This window comes from Chionomys nivalis, chromosome 6 (genome assembly GCF_950005125.1).
Source record: "Chionomys nivalis chromosome 6, mChiNiv1.1, whole genome shotgun sequence".
Lineage (NCBI taxonomy): Eukaryota > Metazoa > Chordata > Mammalia > Rodentia > Cricetidae > Chionomys > Chionomys nivalis.
Window position 1 is genome coordinate 102621515 of NC_080091.1, and position 20807 is coordinate 102642321.

Below are 20807 nucleotides of genomic sequence, written 5' to 3' on the forward strand. Positions count from 1 at the left end.
ATTCACACCATGGGAAATACCAGAGAAAATTGGCATTAGCAAAAATTTAAAGGCACGACAGTAACAAGAGACATTCTGGAGCCAAACCCTTAGGGCCTTGCCTATCCATGATCCACCCATCAGTGCCTTGAATTCTGGTGGGCCAAACTCCTGAAATTCAAGAACTACCTACTGCTCCTCAGACATGGTCACCCATTGGTAAAATTTTAATTTTTTAAGGTCAGATTAATTCAAAGAAAGTAGAAGACTGATTTTAAAAATGTCTCTTTTTCGTAAAAGCTAATAACTCCACATAGGTAATTGATAAGAGGATAATCGTTATACAAGCTAAGGCCACGTGATTCTCCCAGAAGCCCCAAGATGAGAGGTCAATGCCCTGGATCATCAAGAATTCTTCTCCAGTGCATCTGTAATTCAACACACACAAAAATAACGTCAAAGTTTATTCAATACATTCACTGCTCCTTCCTTTTAAAAACTCAGTTTCAACACATCATTAAAAACTTCATCTTTATATTTAGTTGATAGTAGTACTGATGTACTTGCAATTTTGTTATATATTATGTCAATCTAAACTACTTGAATGAGGTCCCTTTGTTAATTTTAAAAACCACCTGAAGAAGCACAGCTATCACATCTATTTAAAAGCATAGAGGAAGTAGGCTTAGTAAACGTGGATGAATTCAGAGAGTCACACTAAGACCCAACTTTGTAGTCTTAACTGAGTCATTCATTTCTAAATCTACAATGCTGCTCTCTTCAAAGCACAAAGGCACAGATGAAGGACTTGTTTCTCCCAAAGCAGAAAACATTAGCTTATTAATTACAAACAGACACTCTAAGAGACCAAAGCTTTGTGTAATTCTGCTGACTCAGCACACAGTCAGGCAAAAGAACATCAATTTCTAGACCAAGGAACAGAGGAGAACAAGGATTTCTGAGAGGAGTCAGTTCATTGTTGTCGGTTCACATACTAAAAGAGCAGTGACAACCATGGAGGCTCAGCTACGGAACACCCCCAGGAGCCCATGACTACAGAAAGAGCCTGGGGAGCAGTTGCAGCAGAGATGGATGCAGGGACCCAGACACAGGTTAGAAAAGCAACTGCTGATAAAAGTTCTGTATACATTACAATACTGCCTGTGTATCCCTATCACTGTATGTCTCTATCTTTTTGTGTCTCCATGCCAGTGTGTCTTCATCCCTGTGTATCACCACCCCTGTGTGTCTCCATCCCTATGAGTTTCCATTCCTGTGTCTCTATCCATGTGTGTCTCCAGTCCCTTATATCTCATAGGATTTAACAGTTCCCAAATCTACAGAAAGGTCAGATTTCTTCTTCCTATTGTGAAGACAATCCTTTTTTGAGTATGAGGTCTGTGGATACCTTTCCTTGGTTTCTCTTTACCCATCCAAGTCTTCCTGACCAGAAATTGGTAAAGAATTTGTATTAGAAAATACCAGACTATACCAGGAGTAAGGAGATGTGTGAAATAAGATATCACCCATACTTTTTTTCTTATCATCAATTTAAATATAAATTTTTACTACTGTCATTCATTATTATTTTGAACATCTATGAAAGATTTAACATATCACCATATTCCTCTCTCATTTTATATCAAAAGCAAATTAATGAGGATGATTATAGAAAGTGAAGATATTTTCAAGGCATTAGACAAAAATGATATTTCCTGCCAACATAGTATGATGTATATTTTTCATTTTTCATTGCAGGATAAGTCTTCTGATAGGACACACACACACAGAGAAAGAGAGAGACAGAGACAGAGAGACAGATACAGAGAGAAGCACCACCCCTTGAATTTTTAAAGTCTTCCACAGTGTGCAGCAGAGAAAATACCCTGAAATCTGGAAGGCAGAGTTTACTCATGTTAATCCTTGCTGTCCTAACATCCTCAGGCTCTGCTCACAGGGGCCATAATGTATACATATGGAAACTCTATGCCCTTGTAAACTATCAGAGCAGTTATTCCAAACTCAAAGGTTCTGAAACAACTCAAATCCACAATCAAGACACCAAAACCATTTTTAAAGACCCCAAAGAGCTCTTTCTGCACATTAACTACACCTTGGAGCAGTAGGATGGAAACACAGCCACCTGTGCATTGGTTACAATGACTCACTCTAGGGAATGGGCAGAGGACAGCCTTAATCCTGAAAGCAAGGGTTTCCCCTCTAATTCTTGAAGTATTTTGTGTCCCCATTGTGACACTGAACTCAAGCTTACATTACTAAGTTCTGACATCTACTGATTTCTGCTGTTTTGTGTTCTGGACAGAAGTTTTGTCCCAGGAGCTCATTGTGCAGCAAAGCCTGCAACACAAACAGGAACAGGAAAAGGCAAATAGTTTAATATTTCCATAAGTTTCCAAAGAATAAACACAACTATAACTTCAAGTTCAATATTGACTGTTATCTGTAAATATATTTATTTTCTGCAAAAATATTTAGAAAAAAAATATCTCACTAAGTTCAGTCTGACCAGCAAAGGAGTTTCCTCTCCCACACTCAGTAGATTTAGGATTGAAATGATGTGTAGTAATAAGAGCGGTGGGCTGCATTCCTGGCGCCCTGCCACCCACATGGCTTTACCCGAAATAATTACACGGAAACTGTATTCTTTTAAACACTGCTTGGCCCATTAGGTATAACCTGTTATTGGCTAGCTCTTACATCTAGATTAATCCATTTTTAATAATCTGAGTAGCACCACAATCTGGTGGCTTACCAGGGAGATCTTAACCTGTGTCTGTGTCTGGTGGGCGAATCATGGCGACTCACTGACTAGGCTTCTTTCTCCCAGCATTCTGTTCTGTTTACTCCACCCGCCTAAGGGTTGGCCTATCAAATGGGTCTAGGCAGTTTCTTTATTATTTAACCAATGACCTTCCTCCATCAATGATGGGGTTTCCCAACTACTATGAGGTGGAATCTCTACCCAGACTACTTTAGGCTTCTCCTTCTCTCCCAGTCCATTACCCTATAAACTCCTTACTTAGAACAATACTACTGATTTATACTAACATTATTTTCTTACTTGTTTTCATCAAAACCAGTTGTGATTATGGGAGTAAGAAATTCTAGTAATACACATTTTCCTGCAGAGAAAGTTTAGTAAAACCAGTATACTTCTGGGTATCACATGGTTTCTGTTTCCTTCATTTTCCTAATATAAACTATATATCACAGTCCCTGATCCTTTCCTTACCTTATTGGGCAGAATTACAACTTTCTGCTTTTCATTGTATCATCTACCTTTTCTCTTTACCCTGGGATTCTTCTCAACCTTGATTTCCCTCATATAACATATGACTCAGGAAAATCCCAGATAACTCACTGACCTTCTTCTATAACTAACAGGAAAATTCTTATCCTTTGCTCCTGGAAGGAAAATTCTGGGAGCAACTGATTAGAGATTACAGCTGGGGAAAGGACATTGTAAGAATCACTGCAGTTGCTACAGCTGGAAACCCTAATTACAGTCACAGACAGGACAACTTACTGCAAGTCCATAATGCGGAATGCTAATGTACTGAATCCATGGGAGTCCAGGTATGAAACTTCCTGAAAATACTGACAGACCTGAGAAAAACTGTGAAGGGCAAAACCATGAATTAGAACCAGTCCAGTGACTAAGAATTCTAGACAACATCCTCCCTCTTCAAAACCCCTTTATCCTTCTGACCATTTCTGCTCAAACCAACTCCTTAAAACATTGTTTCAGTTAATTCTAAACAGAATTCTTCACTCTTTGCAAAGTTAAGGTTCCTTGCAGGTTTTAAAAGAATAACTAGTCACGCCACTCTGCAGGAGCCAAACTTACAGATATAACAAAATCTTTAAAATGGCATGTAACCTATGACTATTCTTTAAATTTTAAGAACATCCATTCAATGCATTTAAATCCTCTTTAGATTCTTCATAATATCTAATTTATGCAGATATCATGAATGAGGAACTGTTGGGGGAAGGGTGGCTGCTTGTTCGTTCCCAGTCAATTAGCCCCCAAATAATCACACAAAACTGTATTAATTAAATCACTGATTGGCCCATTAGCTCTAGCTTCTTACTGACTAACTCTTACATATTAACATAACCCATTTTTATTAATGTGTGTATGGCCACCTATCATGATCTTGACCTTTTTGCGCATATACAGGACTTTTAAATGTTAATTTTAGGGCTGGAGAGATGGCTCAGCCATTAAAGGCTAGGCTCACAACCAAAAATGTTAATTTTAAAGGTTTTCCTTGTGTTAAGACTGTCCATTTCCTCTGGGCAATGATGTCAGTCATCAGTCCTTCACTTAGATGTACTGTGTCCCACCTCCTTAACCTTCTAAACTGTGCTCTTGGTTAACAACATAGGAAAAGGGCCCGCAGGTCTGCTTCAACTTGTTTTCTGTATTGTTTTTAGATTTTTAGCAGTATTTGGTTCCCAAGCAGGAAACCATGAACTGGAAATTTTAGCAGAGGAGTCTGGGTGAAAACTTTGTAAGTTAAGAAAAAGCAAAGTGAAGAAGTGATCTGAGACACAACTGATGAGAAACTGACTTTATTCCCCGGTGGGAAGGCCTGTGGGCTCCCTACGACAGAAGATATGTAACATTCAAGTGGAGAGAGGCCGCAGTCCTGAGAATGACTGTAATCTTAAACAAGCCTATGTAGTTCTGAGTTACTCTAAGATAGTATTCATCACACCAGCATCAGTATGAGGAAGGAAGGAGGATCTATCCATCTCAGGAGTTGGTACACTCCTACTAGTGTATATTAAAGTTCTCATTTAGTTTGTTTATTTGTTTATTTGGTATTTGTGGAATTTCTTCTGGTTTCCTAACCCAACAAAGGCCAGTCTACTTCACAGAATTTAGGAAGACTTCCAAGAGACAGTTTTAACATCATAATGTCTGATGTACTCCTTTTGAAATTTCCCCATATAGTCTCCAGGAAAAACTTACTCTGTTGTGTACCCATATTCCCCCCTTAAATATATAATCACACATAAGAAAAGGGGCGAAATAACACAGCTTTGTCCATCTTACTTATATGGATACATTCAGTCATCTTTAACCCTCTACCAATGCACTGGAGTCACTGTAGAACTGCATTTTATTTTTAAAAATCTTCTGTAACGATGCTCAGGCAGTTCTGGGCTCCAAGGTGACTGGATTTCCCTTCTATACTCTGAGGTAGGATGACCAGAACTAACAATGGGCAGAGCTCCTGGAAATAATTCCTGGCCTTGCCATTTTCGCTGTGCTTTGGGGTCCATGCTCTGGGATGGCAGCAGAGCCAATCTCTATAGATTGTCTTGCCCACAGGAGCCATGTTTGTCTACTGTAACACACTCTGAGAGTCTGGCGCCCCAGCAATGACACAGATGAAAACACCATCAGCATACCCCAACAAGAGTGCCCAAAGAAGGTAGAGGGTTTTAGTTCTAAGAACCAGAATGCCACGGCTTCCTTTACAAAAACTAATCTACAGTCTAGTCCAGCATGCTTTACAGAGTACTCTGAGTTCAGTCCTTAACATGATAGACCAGAACATTACATCAGTTTTTCTTTGTCTCTTATATGTAGTGACTTCCATCTTAATTGGGTGCTGTTCATATGGGCAGTGAGCTAGAAATGTTGAAATATAGGGTAGGAGACTTGGGGTGTTCTGAGTATGCTCAAAGACAGTGAGGAGCCCAGCAGGGTTTTTTCTGCTTTTCTTTTTCTCAAGGATAAAGAAACACACGAGGGATACTGGACAGACTACTACAATGGCACTAACCAACCATTCATTTTCTGATTGTATTTATGGCCTGCTCTGTGAGATGGAAATCCTGTCTGATGCTGTGTCTAGTGGAGTCATAGGTCCCAGGGGATAATCTACTGTTATTCTTCTAAATGGATATTGTATTAAACTGACTTCTAATGAGTTGTTGTGATACCCATAGATTAGTACTCTCAGACCTTCATCAGAGAAGCTTTCTTTGTAGGAGATGATGATTAACACAGACCCAATACAGCTTAACATACAAAGAAGAGACTGCAGAGAATCCATCCCTGAATGGGACATCTGGATATCACACCCTCCTTCCAAGGATCAAGGATTATGATGATAGAGAGGCTAGAGAGACTGTAAGAGCCAGAGGCAGTGAACAACTACAAGACAGTGTTTTCCTGTCACAACAGGACAGTGACAAATGTGAGTGCAGAGCAGTTTTGACAACATGGGCATCACCTGAACAAGATCAAGACACAAAATTCCTGCATAGAGCTGAGAGTTGGACATGAACTCCTACCCCTACTTGAGGAGCTATTGGTAGTGATGGCTGATGAGAGGGAAAGCCAGTTTTCTTTATGGATGTGGCCCCTGAGAGCCTTCCATGCTTCAGTAGATGGTCGTCCACACAGACACCTATGGGCACAGCTAAGTAGACCCAGTGGTTTACAAAAAGCAAAACAAAGAATGAGACAGAAAGGGAAAATGGCCAGAATATCAGGAAATGTAGCAGTTAGTTTTCCCCTGCTTTGCCACACCATGATCAAGTCAGCTTGTAGAAGAGAGAGTTCCTTTGGCCTTCGGTTTCCAGAGTTATAAGAGGCCATCTTGGCAGAGAGTTATGGCAGCAGGCAGCAGGCAAGTATGTGGGAGAGGAAGCTGAATGTTCACTTCTTCACGTGACACTATAAACCAGGGAGGAAGGAGGACAAGGCTATAAACACCCAAAGACCCTCCCCTAGTCCTGTAACAGATTTTTCTCATTAAGTCTCTACCTTTCAATGGTTCCACAATCTGTCCAACCGTATCACTGTATGTAATTAATGGACGTGAAAGACTAAGACTGTGTAACCAATTACAAGCATTAAGCACAAGTGTGCTAATACAGGAGATTGATTAGTACTTAGGAGTCTAGAATTTCTCACTATATCTAACACTTTTCAGAACACAAATGCGCTCTAAGATAGACATCAAGTGCTGAACAATTACTTTGATCATTATTGAAGAACATTACTTTAAGGTGTGTTACACATGATTATGCTGTGGAACATCTGTTTAATGATGCAAAAATATGATGCATTTTTTATGTTGCATTTGTTTAACTTTGCCAAGTTGTGCCTGTCTGCACACCTGATTGGTCTAATAAAGAGCTGAAGGACCAATAATGTGGCAGAAAATATAGGCAGGGCTGACAGACAGAGAGAATAACTGGGAGGATAAATCTGAGAGGATGAAGGAACAAGAAAAGGCGAAGAGGAGGATTTTAGGGGCCAGCCACCAAGCCACTGATTCTCACTGCCAGTCATGGAGTAAGGTGATAGTAAGATACACAGAAGTGAGAAAAGGTAGGAAACCCACAGAAACAGCTGACCTGGGCTAGTGGGAGCTCACTGATCCCTAACTGAGAGCTGGGGAACTTGCATAGGACCAAACTAGGTACTCAGAATGTGGTTGACAGTTGTGTGGCTTGGGCAGTCTGTGGACCATTGTCAGGGGGACCAGGATTTAGACCTAGTGCTTGAACTGACATTTTGGAGCATATTCCTCATCCTATATATAGGGGGGACAACTTGACCCTGCCTCAAAGTGATGTGGAAGACTTTGATGACTCCCCAGGGGAAGACTTACCCTCTCTAAGGAGTGGATGAGGGGTGGAGTTGGGGGAAATGTAGGAGAAGCTGGAGGAGGGAAGGGAGTGGGAACTGGATTGGTATGTAAATTAAATTTTCAATAAAAATAAATAAAAAAGAAAAGGAAAAAGCCCAGAGGCAAAAGGTAGATGGCATAATTTAAGTAAAGTCATAATGGCTAGAGACAAGCCAAACTGAGGCTAGGCATTTATAAGTAATAATAAGATTCAACGTGATTTATTTGGGAGCTGGGTAGTGGGTGGCAAAAGAGCAAAGAGTAAAGAGTAAAAACCAACCATGAACTATGCTTTCCCATTAGAGACTACTGAACAAACCAAATCACCTCTGCTATGGTTAAAAGAGCAGGCTAGTCTCTCACACTGGCATTAAGGGAAGGAAGCAATCTGTCTTGTTGTTGGGGAGTGAGCCAATCACACCAATTTCTTGAAGTTCTAATTTATTATGGTTTTGTATTATGATCCCAGAAATGTCTGGTAAGATCTCGAAAGGGAATGTCAACCACATCATAGGACTGACTTCAGAGCAGTAACCACAAAGCCTAGGAGGAAAGGCAGCTCCTCCTCTCCTACAGACCATAATAAGCTTTAGAATAAGGCCTCATGTCCCAAGTTCTGAAGAGTCAAGCAGGTTACATGTGCAAGAAAGAACACAAGGAAATTCTTCCTCTCAGAAAAACACAATTCTTACTCACCAGCATGAACACAAAGTAGATGGTCACAAGGAGTGTCGTTGATAAACCCACTGCAATCTGCCCTGCCTCTATAGACAGTGTCAAGGAACTGGCAGAAGTAGTCAACATCATGATGGTAAATATCATAGTGAAGAAACCCTTCACATCTGTGTCTACTCCTTAGAAAGAAAAAAGTAGAGTCAATTTATCTATATTAGGAAAATTGTACATATTTCAAATATGTTTAATAATCAACAATATTAGTAATAGTTTCATGGTCACCCAACATCTCTGCATCTCTTACAGCGACCTGATCATGTGAATGCTGGGAACAAAATTTGAGGACTTTGGAGGAGCAGCATGTGCTCTTAACCAATGAGCCTCTCTCCAACTCCATCATATCACTTTATTTTTATTCTTGTCACAAAATACCTTTTCATATAATACCTGCTCTCTTTTATAAAAAAATTATGAGTAATGTAACAGGATCCTGACATGGAAAACTACAGACTATATAAGTGACCCAAATTTTATTGCATTTTCTCAGAGGAGAATCAGCAATAGAACACGTTCAAGTCCACCTTCCTCTGTGTTTATTATAATTGCATTAGTAATAAAGTTGGGATCAGGACTGTGTGAGTTACTTTTCTGTACATTTAACACAATCTAGGGGCCTAGGGGAAGAGGGAACCTCACTAAGAAAATGCTTCCATGAGATTGGGAGGTAGGAAAGTGAAATTTTCTTGATGAATGATTTATGTGGGAGGTCTTAGACAACTGTGGATGATGCCATCCCTGGGCAGGTGGTCCTGAGTTCTATAAGAAAGTCATCTGAGGAAGCCATGAAGAGCAATTCAGTAAGCAGCACTCCTCCATAGACTCTGCTTCAGTCCCTGCCCCAAGTACCTGCCCTGAGTTTCTGCCCTGACTTCCCTTCTTAATTGAACTGTAAGATAAAATAACTCCCCCCTTCAAGTTGGTTTTGGTCATGATGTTTGTCACAGTGATAGAAATCTAACTAAGGCAAGGGCTAAACAAATGTGCAGTGGTTTTAATATCTAGAGAACAGGAAGGTGCCCTAAACTTTAGTTTTCCCTAAAACTAAAGTTTTAACTGCTCTGGAAGAAGGGGATGGGTTCCACAAGATTATTTGTAATCCTTATGGAGCTAATGTTATGAGCCATGCATAGTTCTGTGTTTTATAATAGTCACAAGGACACAGGTTAAGAGTCTGGGGAACTAAGTTCCATGCCTAATTGTTTACGAAGTTAATGTTATTACTATTATGGTGTGCATAACGCATGTGTGGGTATGGTTGCCATGATGTGCATGTGCCACGGTGTGCATAAACCATGGTGTGCATGTGCCATGGTGTGCATGTGCTGTGGTGTACATGTGGTCTTGAAGGACATCTTTCTGGAGTGATTCTCTCTTCCACTGTGAATTTTGAGGATCAAATTCAAGATGTCCAATTTGAAAAATAAGCACATTTCCCATAACCATTCCATGTCCTAAATGACTGGTTCTGAATAATAAATGTCTTATAAAATGTCTAATCAGTGCTTTATCAGTGCTTATCTTTGAAAGTCTATGTGTGTGAGAGAGCGTATGTGCATGTGTGTATGTGTGCATGTGTGTATGTCTGTGTGAATGAGTGTGCATATCTGTGTGTCTTTATGAGTGTGTGTGTGTGTGTGTGTGTCTGAGTGAAAAATATGAAAATTCTGAGCAATTAATCTAGGGTGAAGCCTATCCATGATGCACAAATGAATCTGTGCACATATTTAAAGTAACATTTTATATTACATGTTGTCAACAAACCTCAAATTTAATGTCCTCTGTCCTTGTAAAATTAGGTAGCATAAGACATTGTATACATTTAAGTTCATTTTCACATGTACACATGTGTAAGATATTATCCACTTTTCCATATTGTATTTACATATACCAGACACTAATACAGAAACATAAGAAAAATATACAGCTGGGGTAGAGAGATGGCTCACTGATTATGAACATGTGCTATTACTGCAAGACCCTGGATTCCAATCCCAGAACCTACATAGCAGTTCACATTCTGTAACTCCAGTTCCAGGGGATCTGATGTCCCATTATGGACTCCTTAGGCATTGAATCCACTTATGCACACACACATGACAGACAAACAGACACAGACACACACACACAAGGCAAACAAAAAAATGAAGGAAAAATAAATCTTTTAAAATATATTTGCATAGATACTAATAATTGACTTTGCTCCATTGTGACTGTCTTAAATGTGCATTCTATTTCCACACTCATTATAGTGCACAGAATCTCTAATAAAACACAGTTTCATAAATGGCTTTTGTACTACTTTGTGAACAAGTCTTGTAGACTCTTCTCACACTGAACTCCTGCTTTGATGGTACACAGTGGAGATGTGCTTTTCTACTCATGCTCTTCTACTTTAGACTCACCACAGTTGTACAAACCAAAACATGCTCCCCCAAGAGTAAAGACACAGTCTCTTGCTTTGCCACTTACCTGCTATGCTGAATATTATAACAGTAAATATAATACTTGGGAATAACCTCCTGGGTACCAGCTCAGCCAGCAATTTCCCAAGGAAATATGATGACACTCTGTAGTATCCACTGGTGTGCTCATGTCTACAGAGACAAAGATCACATTATACATCTTAGATTAGTCCAGAAGGCACAGGGGGGATGCTGGCTACACTGACTTCTGCTACCACAGGCAGCCTAACAGGACAGTGTCTGCTATACTTCATGCTGACTCTCACACATGTCCTCATCTTAGGGATCAGCCACTCTAGGTCAACAGCCTTATGACATTCTCACTACTGCTCTCCCCACAAGAGAACTCTGCCTCCTTTTGTCCACTTTGGGCACACAACAGCCCTCCAGGGAAATAGTCCAATATGCCCACTTTCCTCAGAGTCTCTGCCCCTCTGGAGCTAGGTCCCTGAGGAGCAGCTCATTCATACCTCACCTCACACAATTGTCATGAACACTTCTGTCCTTCCAGTTCTTATGAAGAAGGTGACACTGTTACTCTGAGGTCACTACACTCTTCTTTTCTGCTAATCTCACTTTAGAACAGATGTATTCCTTCAACAATCTCTCTTTACAACCATGAATCATTAACAGATGCCAAACCTAACCCTTTCCCTGCCTTGCCCTTCCAAATTCCAAGGTTTTCCCCTCCCAATATCTTCAGTGCATCTCTGGGTTTTTGTTTTTGTTTGTTTGTTTTGTTTTGTTTTACTTTTGATACAGAATCACCAGTCTAGGCTGACCTTAAGGTCCATACATACCCAAGAATGAGCAACTTCCTGCCTCTAACCAGGTAGTCAAATTCTGGGGTTACAGAAATGCAGCCCTGCTCAGGCCTTTGTGGTACTATGAATCTAACACAGGGTTTCACGCACACAGAGCCAGTGCTCTACCAACTGAGAAAGGCCCTCAGCTCCTCTCTGAAGACTTACTTCCTTGGCATGTACTTGGTCATCCTTGAGAGCAGGGAATCCTAAGCATAGGAAAAGATTCTGCCATGTTTGAAAAACATGGGAGATAAACAGCTCTTTTGTATTCAGCTGCTGTCTGGCTCTTTCCGGCCTTGCATCAAGAGGACCCTGATTCCTGTGCAGCTGTCCCTCTCCAGCTCCAATGTGCTGCTGAACACACTATACCCAAGCTCTATGAAACCCCTAACATCTTTCTTTGGGGTGGGTGGTGAATTTTCTGTTCTTCTCAGCCACTATACTGTGTTGTCTGCAGCACTGGGATCTAGTGGTCTCACACCAATTTTGAGAATTTCTCTGAGCAGCAGAAGCTCTTGATTTTTCATCCATGTTTGAGTTAATATTAGAAAACTCTTTACATATTTAAAAAATCATGATAGATCAAAAATCAACAGATAGATAGAAGACACACCCACATCATTTCGTAGTTTGTTTATTTCAACTAAGTAATTAAGAAAAAGGAGAATTGCTGGTAATTCATGACATAACATTTTAGGCCCAACTACGAATGTAATTAGCTAGATCACTCACCCCTGATGCCTGTTTCTAGCGCAGGAGCTACTCACAGAAAGCGATCCCTGTCAATCACGAAGAGCACCCTTGCAGTCACACTTATAAGACACTGGAAGATTGTGAGGAAGAAGAGCAGGCTGGCTCTGCCAGGAGAGAATGAAGGCAAAAGCAACAGTAAATTCAGCATTAGGATGGGTTCTTTCCAATAACCCTGTTCTGTAGAGTAAATAACATTACACAGATTTGTTCTTTAAAAAAAATAAAAACAGTATTGGAGAGATGGCTCAGCAGTAAAGAGTGCTTGTTGCTTTTGCAAGGAACCCATGTATGTTTGGCAGCACCTACATGGTGGATCATAACCATCTATCACTCGAGTTCAAGGGGAGCTTGTGCTAGCTAGTTGTATGTCAACTTGACATAAGCTAGGGTTATGTGAAAGGAGGCAACCTCAACTGAGAAAATGCAACTCTAGCTTTCTATCTTAAAGAGCAAACCTCCAGGGCTCAAAGAGATTTACTTGTACACTCAGCAGCTTGGCTCATAGTAGTCAAAGGTGAGAGTGAACCACATTCCCAGTCACAGGTATATTCACACAGTGGAGTATTATTCTGCCTTACAGCATATTCACATAATGGACTGTTATTCTGCTTACAGAGCCTAAGAAATCCCTACACCTTACCAATGGAAACACATCAGACAAAACAAAAAAGAAACCACATCCAAACAACAGCAGAACACATACACTTGTGTGTGTCCAGTTCAGGGTTCCCACGTTAGTCATGTTCAGTGACAGAAAGTAGAATGGCTGATGCCAGGAATCGGGAGTTGGTGGTATGGGAGTCTGCTTCCAGAGCTGAGGGATTCCACTCGGGAAGATGAACAAACGCCTCACATTTCAAGTGTGGTGGGAGTCAACTAACATGAAAACACTCCATACACTAAAACAGGTAAAATGTGACGTGTGGTGTGTGGAGTTTCATACTATCTACACACAGACATGTGTGAAAAAGTGAGTTCTTCACTCAGCCTTCAAACACACTCTATCACATGGTAAAATGTTTACTCTGTTCTTGTCATGAATTACAGTTCTTCATGGATTTATATAGGCTTGAACAAAGTGACAGCATTTTCTCATTTGCTTACCTAGCATGAACTTCAGTACAATCATTTCTTAGGACACGGAAAGTGATACCCACAATCATGGCCAGTAAGACTGTGATAATTGCCTTTCAAAAAAAAAAAAAAACAAGGAAAAAGAAAAATTTCAAATAGGGGTAGAAAGTTTTCTTCACATGGTCCATTATTTTGGAATACATAGTTTACTAATCATATCTCTCAAGTGATATAAGCACTATATTATGGCCCGAGTCCCTGTAAGAACATACAACATGCATGTCAATAATCTGCTCGTATATCAGACTGACAATGAAGGTCTCTGCAATCTGAGGCTCCAACAGTGCAGACCCTGGAAAAGCTAAGACTGCTCCCAGTGCTCCAGAAGGAATGGCCAGCGTAGGGCTCAGTTCAGGTATCAAAATCTGGATGACACAGTGTGGGAGAGAGTGCAGGCACCTGGGGAGGTTAGGGAACAAACCCAAATAATTGACAGAAAGTCTTCACCTAAACTGGGGTCTCAGCTCCGCCGCCAGAGAACATATGCAGCTTTCTACTTCAAGTGGCTCAAGGGAATTCAGGCTTCCTTTACTCTTATAGTTAGAAACAAGGGCACCCCACGTCAGAGGGACAGCTCAGTGGCAGAGCCCTGCAGAACTACAGTGATGCTAATGTACTTAAATGCAAACCAAACAACAAAATTAAAAATGACTCACAACACAGTTCCTAGCAGTGGGATTTTGTGTACTAAGAAGGATGAGCTGGTCTTCACCTGTGTCACCTCTGAGAACTCTATATCTATGTGGGAAACTCACTTGTTTCCAACCATATAGAATGTTTTGATTTTCCAAAAATAATTGACCTAGAAAGGGCTCTTTTATGATTCAAAGCTAAGTAAAAGACCAAAGTGTTTGGAACAATTGGCAGTATAACTTAAATGATAATAATATTCACATAAACACGGAAGGCAGCTACATTGAAATATGTAGGGCACACATTACATTGAAAAAGGCATCACACATGTTAAGAAGTAAGTGATGTTTCAGTACAGCCAACAACACATGACCTTTCAATATTCAACAGAAACTAAATGACTAAGAATAAAATAGTACACTCACAACAGAACTGACTGTAAGTTCTGGTTGGAGAGGGATGTAGGTACACTGTAGAGTGATTGCTTTCTAAGAGTTAAGGCCCCAGGATGAAACACTAACACAACAGAATCAACATCATGAAACAAAAGATAACTGAATAAGTGATGGCTCAATGAGCTGGAAGAATCACATTTCCGTGTGACATTCATATTAAAATAGAGAAACCCTTAAGTCATGACGATCTTGGTTACAGAGCCAGTTTAAAGAAAAGTAGAACTTCACCTCCTCCCAGTTCCAGTTGGCTGACAGGGAAGAGCATTGTTCAGTCCAGTTACTGTGTGTGTGAGCTGCACTCTTTGAGTAGCTACTGCTTTCACACACTGGACTCCTGATGAGGGAACAGCACTCTGCAACAGGCTCATCTTAGGCAGTGGATGCTCAGGCTCCCTCAGAGCTGTTCTATGGCCCTGTCTCCTCACCACATGATTTCAACCACAGATCAACTGTCCTTTCCCTCTCCAGTCATCTCCACCCCTTCTCTGCTTAAACTTTCTCCAAGTCCATTCTCTCATCTGAGGGGCTACAGTTTTATCTGTTTATCCAGTTACCATCCATCCCCTCACAAGGAAAGTTATATCAGAAAAAATGCCTTTTATTCCTTGACTCATTCCTGGACTTTGAACTTGTAGGATGCACTGGTGAAATAAAGCAGACAGGTGTGAGGAGTTCCCAGGTGTGCTGAGTTTTTCTTTTTTTTTTTTTCATTCCCTGAATTAAGTTTTCTGCTTGGATTAGTCATTACAGTTCCTGTTAATAAAAGACAGCCACTAAAAATCTTTTCCATAAGTAAAACCTTAATAGTGGTCTACTTGCTCTATTGAATATTTCTCTATGCCAGGCAGAGTGGGGATGACAAACACATGGAAGGCAGCAGAAGATAAGTGTGACCCTGCAGTAGACTGACTCAGAAACAAATGGCTCCCACGTGAGTTTAACAATTAAAATAATTCCCCAAATTACCCAAATTACGCTGATCCGTGGTAAACCCTTGAAGTTTATAAATGAACGACAGATAATCCACCAGAGCTGATGCCAGAAAGGGGTGGCACACGTGATCTCCTCCAAGGCTGAGCTCCTTCCTACATTCTGTTCCCCCAAGAGTTGATCCAGTTCAGTTCTCATTTTGCTGTATATGGAGGACTGGACATACATATTGGCTAATTTTTCTGTGAGTTGGTTCTGTCTCTCAGAAAGCTTATTATGTTCATTGTCTTTGGAATAAAAATGGATAAAGGTAAGAAAAAGTTAGACAATAATTTAACAGGTTTTTCTGAGACACTTTTCATGAAGAACATAAATTACGTATCAGTTTTTCTTTGTGACAGTCTCATGCATCCTAGACTGTCACAAAGAAAAACTGTCAAAGTTGCACTGAAGCCAAGGGTGACCTTAAACTTCTCCAGGTCCTCCTGTCTCTGTCTCAATCACTGAAATAACAGTCATGCATCTTCACACTCAATTATGTGCTCCTAGGAACCAAACTCAAGGCTTTGTGCAAGATAGGCAAACACTCTTCCAGCTGAGCGCCATTTTCAGACCACCAAACTTTGAGCATAAAATATTACTCTTGTGTTAATTCATTTACAGATTAGAAAAGTGTCCCTAACTTACCTGACTACTGTCATTACCCCACGGATACAGCAATCTGATTGACCTTTTCCCATAGGGATCCCAATTCTGAACAAAGTTTTCCTTCCCATATGGATCTATATGTTTTACTATAAAAGTTTGCCTGCTGCTTTCTGTTCCATGTGAATGTATATGCAAATGTATAAATTGCCAAGTATCATGTCTTTAAAATGTTATAAACAAAGACAGGCATGATGGCATAGCCCTGTAATAACTACAATTGGGAGGTGAGGTAGAAAGAGCACACATTTAAGTCCATTCTGGCTCCATAAGATAGCCATATCTAAAATAATAACAAGAATAATATGATGGACAATAAATATATTTACTTTCTAAATATAGATATTTCCTTTACAACTGACAATGTCATATAAATAGTCTTTATAAATTAAATTAAAAAAATCACCCAGCAATAGCAAAGAGCAAAGTCTATTAACTAATTTGAGGACATTGAATTAACATAAAAAGCTATATTCTAATGAGCCACAAAGTTTTGTTTTAATGAAATCAGTTAGGCAAAATCTGTGACTCTAGAAGACTTACATACCATTATGAATGCCTTCCTCTGTGTCTAATAGAGCAAGGAAACCTCCAGCAATGATGTTCATAAAGAAGCCTTCAGATTTCAGATCTACAAAGATAGACCAAGAACACAAGCCTAAGAACCCTCTTTCAGAGAGTGAGAAGGGGGAGGGGAAACGGAATCTAAGAATTTCTTTCTCCTCTTGCCCTTCCACCACTAATTTATACTTTCCCAACTATATATACATGCATAATGTTTCAACAATATCTTCTTCCCACTCATACAAACACACACACACACGCACACACACACACACACACATATATACACATTTATGAAGGCATAAGTCAAAAAACAATCCCACACCAGTTTGGAATTATGATTAATAAAAGGGTTATTTATTTAAGGGAAAAACTTACAAACCACCATCCTAGACAACAGCTCTCTGAACAAACAGGAACAGAGTCTAGCAGCTGGAAACAGGAGCCAGAAGCAAGAGGGTGAGCATACGGCTACTGCTGCTTTTTAAAGCAAAGGAGACCACGCTCAAGTGGGCTGATATCTTAAAGGCTATTGGCTGAAGGAGTGGAAGGAGCTCCTGCAGCACATTTATGAATGTATATTTATGTTTATGTGTATATTATACATAGATATATAAACTCTTTTTATAATGCAGTCATTTTAATTTGACCTTCATTTTCATTGGACTCCAAAGAAACACAATGCTTACACATTTTTAAATGACAAAGATTTATCAAAAACAAATAAAGAGTGATGGAAAATAAACAATTAAACCTATATGTGTAGTCAAAGAGAATCATCTATAACTAAACTCATATTTCGCTAAGATGAAACTGATGGCAAGAAGCATTAAAACGTATTTCATCATCCAATATGACTCTGAATAAACCAGGAAGGCAAAAACTTGAGTCCATGGAAACCAGACATTAGCGATTACAGTCCCAAGCATCACCTAATGTTGAAATGGAAAATTAATACTAAGTTAAGTAACCTCTTTGCAGTTTCTGATAGTCAGGTCACATTAGGGAAAACTGAAAACCTTATATAAGCAAAAACACAATGTTGCTAGGCCTTTTCAGTACTGTTCTGGTGTAGGAGGTCCTTCTGTATTTATGTTGCTTTCATTGGTTATTAAAGAAACGGCTTTGACCTAGTTGGTAGGGCAGAATTCAGGCAGGCAGGGAAGACAGAACAGAATTCTGGGAAGAAGGGCAGAGTGGCAGATGCCATGGTTCTCCTGCCCAAGACGGATGCTGGTTAGACTCATGCCCATAAGCCACAGTCAAGTGGTGATACACATTAATGGAGATGGGTTAAACTAATATGTGAGAGTTAGCCAATAAGAGGCTAGAGATAATGGGCCAGACAGTGTTTAAATGAATACAGTTTCTGTGTGGTTATTTCGGGTGTAAGCTAGCCAGGCAGGATGGACAAAGGGCCCCCACTCTCATTTCAATGATGTTCAAATGATGGATAACTGGGCCTGAGCCCAGCATGTTAATTAAGAGGGTCAGCACAACAAGGGAACAACTTGGGAAGCAGAACAAGAGGCTCAGTAAAAATCTTGTACAGAGGAATGCATATAGGACAGGAGAAAGAAAGAGACATGAACAACAAGCCTGTGCTGTACAACGAACAGAATTCTGTCACCAAGTTAATTAAAGGTGTTTAAAATGGAGAAGCCCACATACACATGTGGACCAAGCAGCATTCCGGAGAACCCCCGTTCTCTCCCCCAGATCCCGTGAATGAAGGAGCTCTCACAACCAAAGCCAGCCATACCTGCAGATTTGAAGTAATCCAAAGCCTCCATTGCAGGCCCATGAAACACGACTTTTCCTGAGGCCACTAAGGTGAGGCTGTCAAAAAGTACGAAGTTGGACAACTGGGTCTGATTAATGGAGAAGATGATTGTCTGTCCCCTCACAGACATCCTAAGTTCAAAGAGGGAAAACTCATAAGTCATTAGACATCAGAATCTTGAAATTTTTAAAAAAATATTTTACTCCTGAAATAATTCTTTGCTCCCATTTCAGCTTTAATTTTCCTTAAAACACTACAACTCACTTGTATCATGCACATGATAGAGAAACCAAGCTAAAGTTTTTATGTAAAAGTATGGGACTTCTAACGTGTGGGACATCAGTAGTGCAGGATCCACTCGTGTTACTACATAGATCCTGGGCAGGCTTCTCAGACACTGAATCAGAATATCTGGGAGTTAGTGTAGGGAATCCATACCATAAACAGTCAGCCCTGGTGATTGACAGGTCCACTAAAGCTTGAGAAGCAATGACAGAGCAAACATTACAGCTATGACTGTAAGCACAATTCCCGTCAATTGTTCACACTTTCTGTCTCTTCAGGAATTGATGTTCACTGCTCTGATGATGTGACTCACATTCCTAACTACTTGCTCTCTCTAAACACTGCAGCAATAACCTCATTTAAGTTTTCATAATATCAGCATGAGTCAATTCTAATATAATTTCCCCTTTGTGTTCATAGGTTTAAAAGGTGAAGCAATGAAACAGGGAGTCAGTTAGTAAAAGGCAAACTTGGGATTTGATCATTGGTTTAATTCTGTGACCGGAAAAATATTCTGAATTACCGTTTCATGAAGTCTTATCTTCTATAAGGAGAACCAATAACCAAACATAGTGTTTAAAACTTCTATGAAGTTGGTATGGTAGCATATCTGTAATACCCCAGCACTTGGAAGGATTCATTATTCAAGGCGCAACTAGGGTACATAAAACCCTGTTTCAAAAAGACAAACAGAAAGAATGAAAGAAAGAGATGTGTTAGGAGTGAGAGAAAGAGGGAATATGAGAGGAATGGTGGAAGGAAGGGAGGGAGGGAGGGACAGAGGGAAGGAGGAAAGGAGAGAAAGGGGATGGGGGAGGGAAAAACGGAAATGAGAATGAGAAAGCTGTGAAGTGCAGTGCACACCTTGTGTTCTAGCTTAGAAGGAAGAGGCAAGAAAGTGAGATCAGCTTGGGCTACAGAGTAAAATGACAAACTAAAACCCCAAGACAAGCATCTCATAAGCATATACTATGAGGTGTCACTATATCCTCATACAGTTGGCCATTTCATTAAAAAACTATTTATTTGTTTTAAAGGATGTCTTGCCTTGAGTGTATGTCTGTTACCATGTGTGTCCCTGTTGCCTGTAGATGGGGGAAGACTGCATTAGATCCCCTAGAACTGCAGTTACAGATGGGTGTGAGCTGCCATGTGGATGCTGGGAAGGTTACCTGAGTCCTCTGGAAGAGCAGCCAATGCTCTTAACTTTTAATCCATCACTTGAGCTCTTGTCAAGGAATGTAGTTTTAAAATTTTTATTTTAAATACATAAATTCTTGTCAAAAGAAAGAATAAGATTAAAATATATGAATTTCCTCAAATATACACAAAAACATAAAAAAACCCTTACAGTAAAGGGACTTCCACCAGCCAAACTGGACTGTTTAAATACTTAAAATAATGAAGAATAATATATGACAGGCCACTCTACAAACTAGGAACTGAGGAGAGACACCTTTCCACACAGAATGTCATGTCAGCTTGTACTTAAAACAAAAGCAGAAGTTACTGATTCACACTACAACTGAGTGGTAGAAATGAAATCAGAAGCAGAATAATGATTTCACAATCTATTGTTTCCCTGTCACACTATTAATAATCACAAAAGGAAAATTTATAATTTCATTTGATATAACCCATCAACTACTAGCCTGAATAGATGATCAAGATCCAAGTCAGGAAAGTGAGATGGATCAATGGGTAAAGGCGCTTGATGCCAAGTCTAAAGAGTTTAATTCCCAGAAACCACTTGATGAAAGGAGAGAGTCATGTCACTAAGGTTTTCCTCTGACTTCTTCATGCATTCTATACACATAAAGGCATAACACACAGACATACAGACACACACTCAAAACCACACAAATAAATAATGTAAATTTTTAAAAATATTTCTACCATAG

At 39.9% G+C, this 20807-nt stretch overlaps 1 protein-coding gene across 1 annotated transcript in view; it reads right to left on the reverse strand.

Moving 5' to 3' along the window:
- Positions 1-253: 253 nt before the first annotated feature.
- Positions 254-20807, reverse strand: part of LOC130876402 (ATP-binding cassette sub-family G member 3-like) — a 36137-nt gene continuing 15583 nt past the window's right edge. Inside the window, exons 6-15 of the mRNA XM_057772908.1 lie at positions 18583-18752; positions 16822-16905; positions 15606-15856; positions 13522-13604; positions 12432-12521; positions 10866-10990; positions 8358-8515; positions 3527-3616; positions 2252-2337; positions 254-407 (exon numbers count right to left, since the gene is read on the reverse strand). Of these exons, the coding sequence (XP_057628891.1) occupies positions 254-407; positions 2252-2337; positions 3527-3616; positions 8358-8515; positions 10866-10990; positions 12432-12521; positions 13522-13604; positions 15606-15856; positions 16822-16905; positions 18583-18752 (1291 nt within the window). The remainder of the gene's footprint in view (positions 408-2251; positions 2338-3526; positions 3617-8357; positions 8516-10865; positions 10991-12431; positions 12522-13521; positions 13605-15605; positions 15857-16821; positions 16906-18582; positions 18753-20807) is intronic.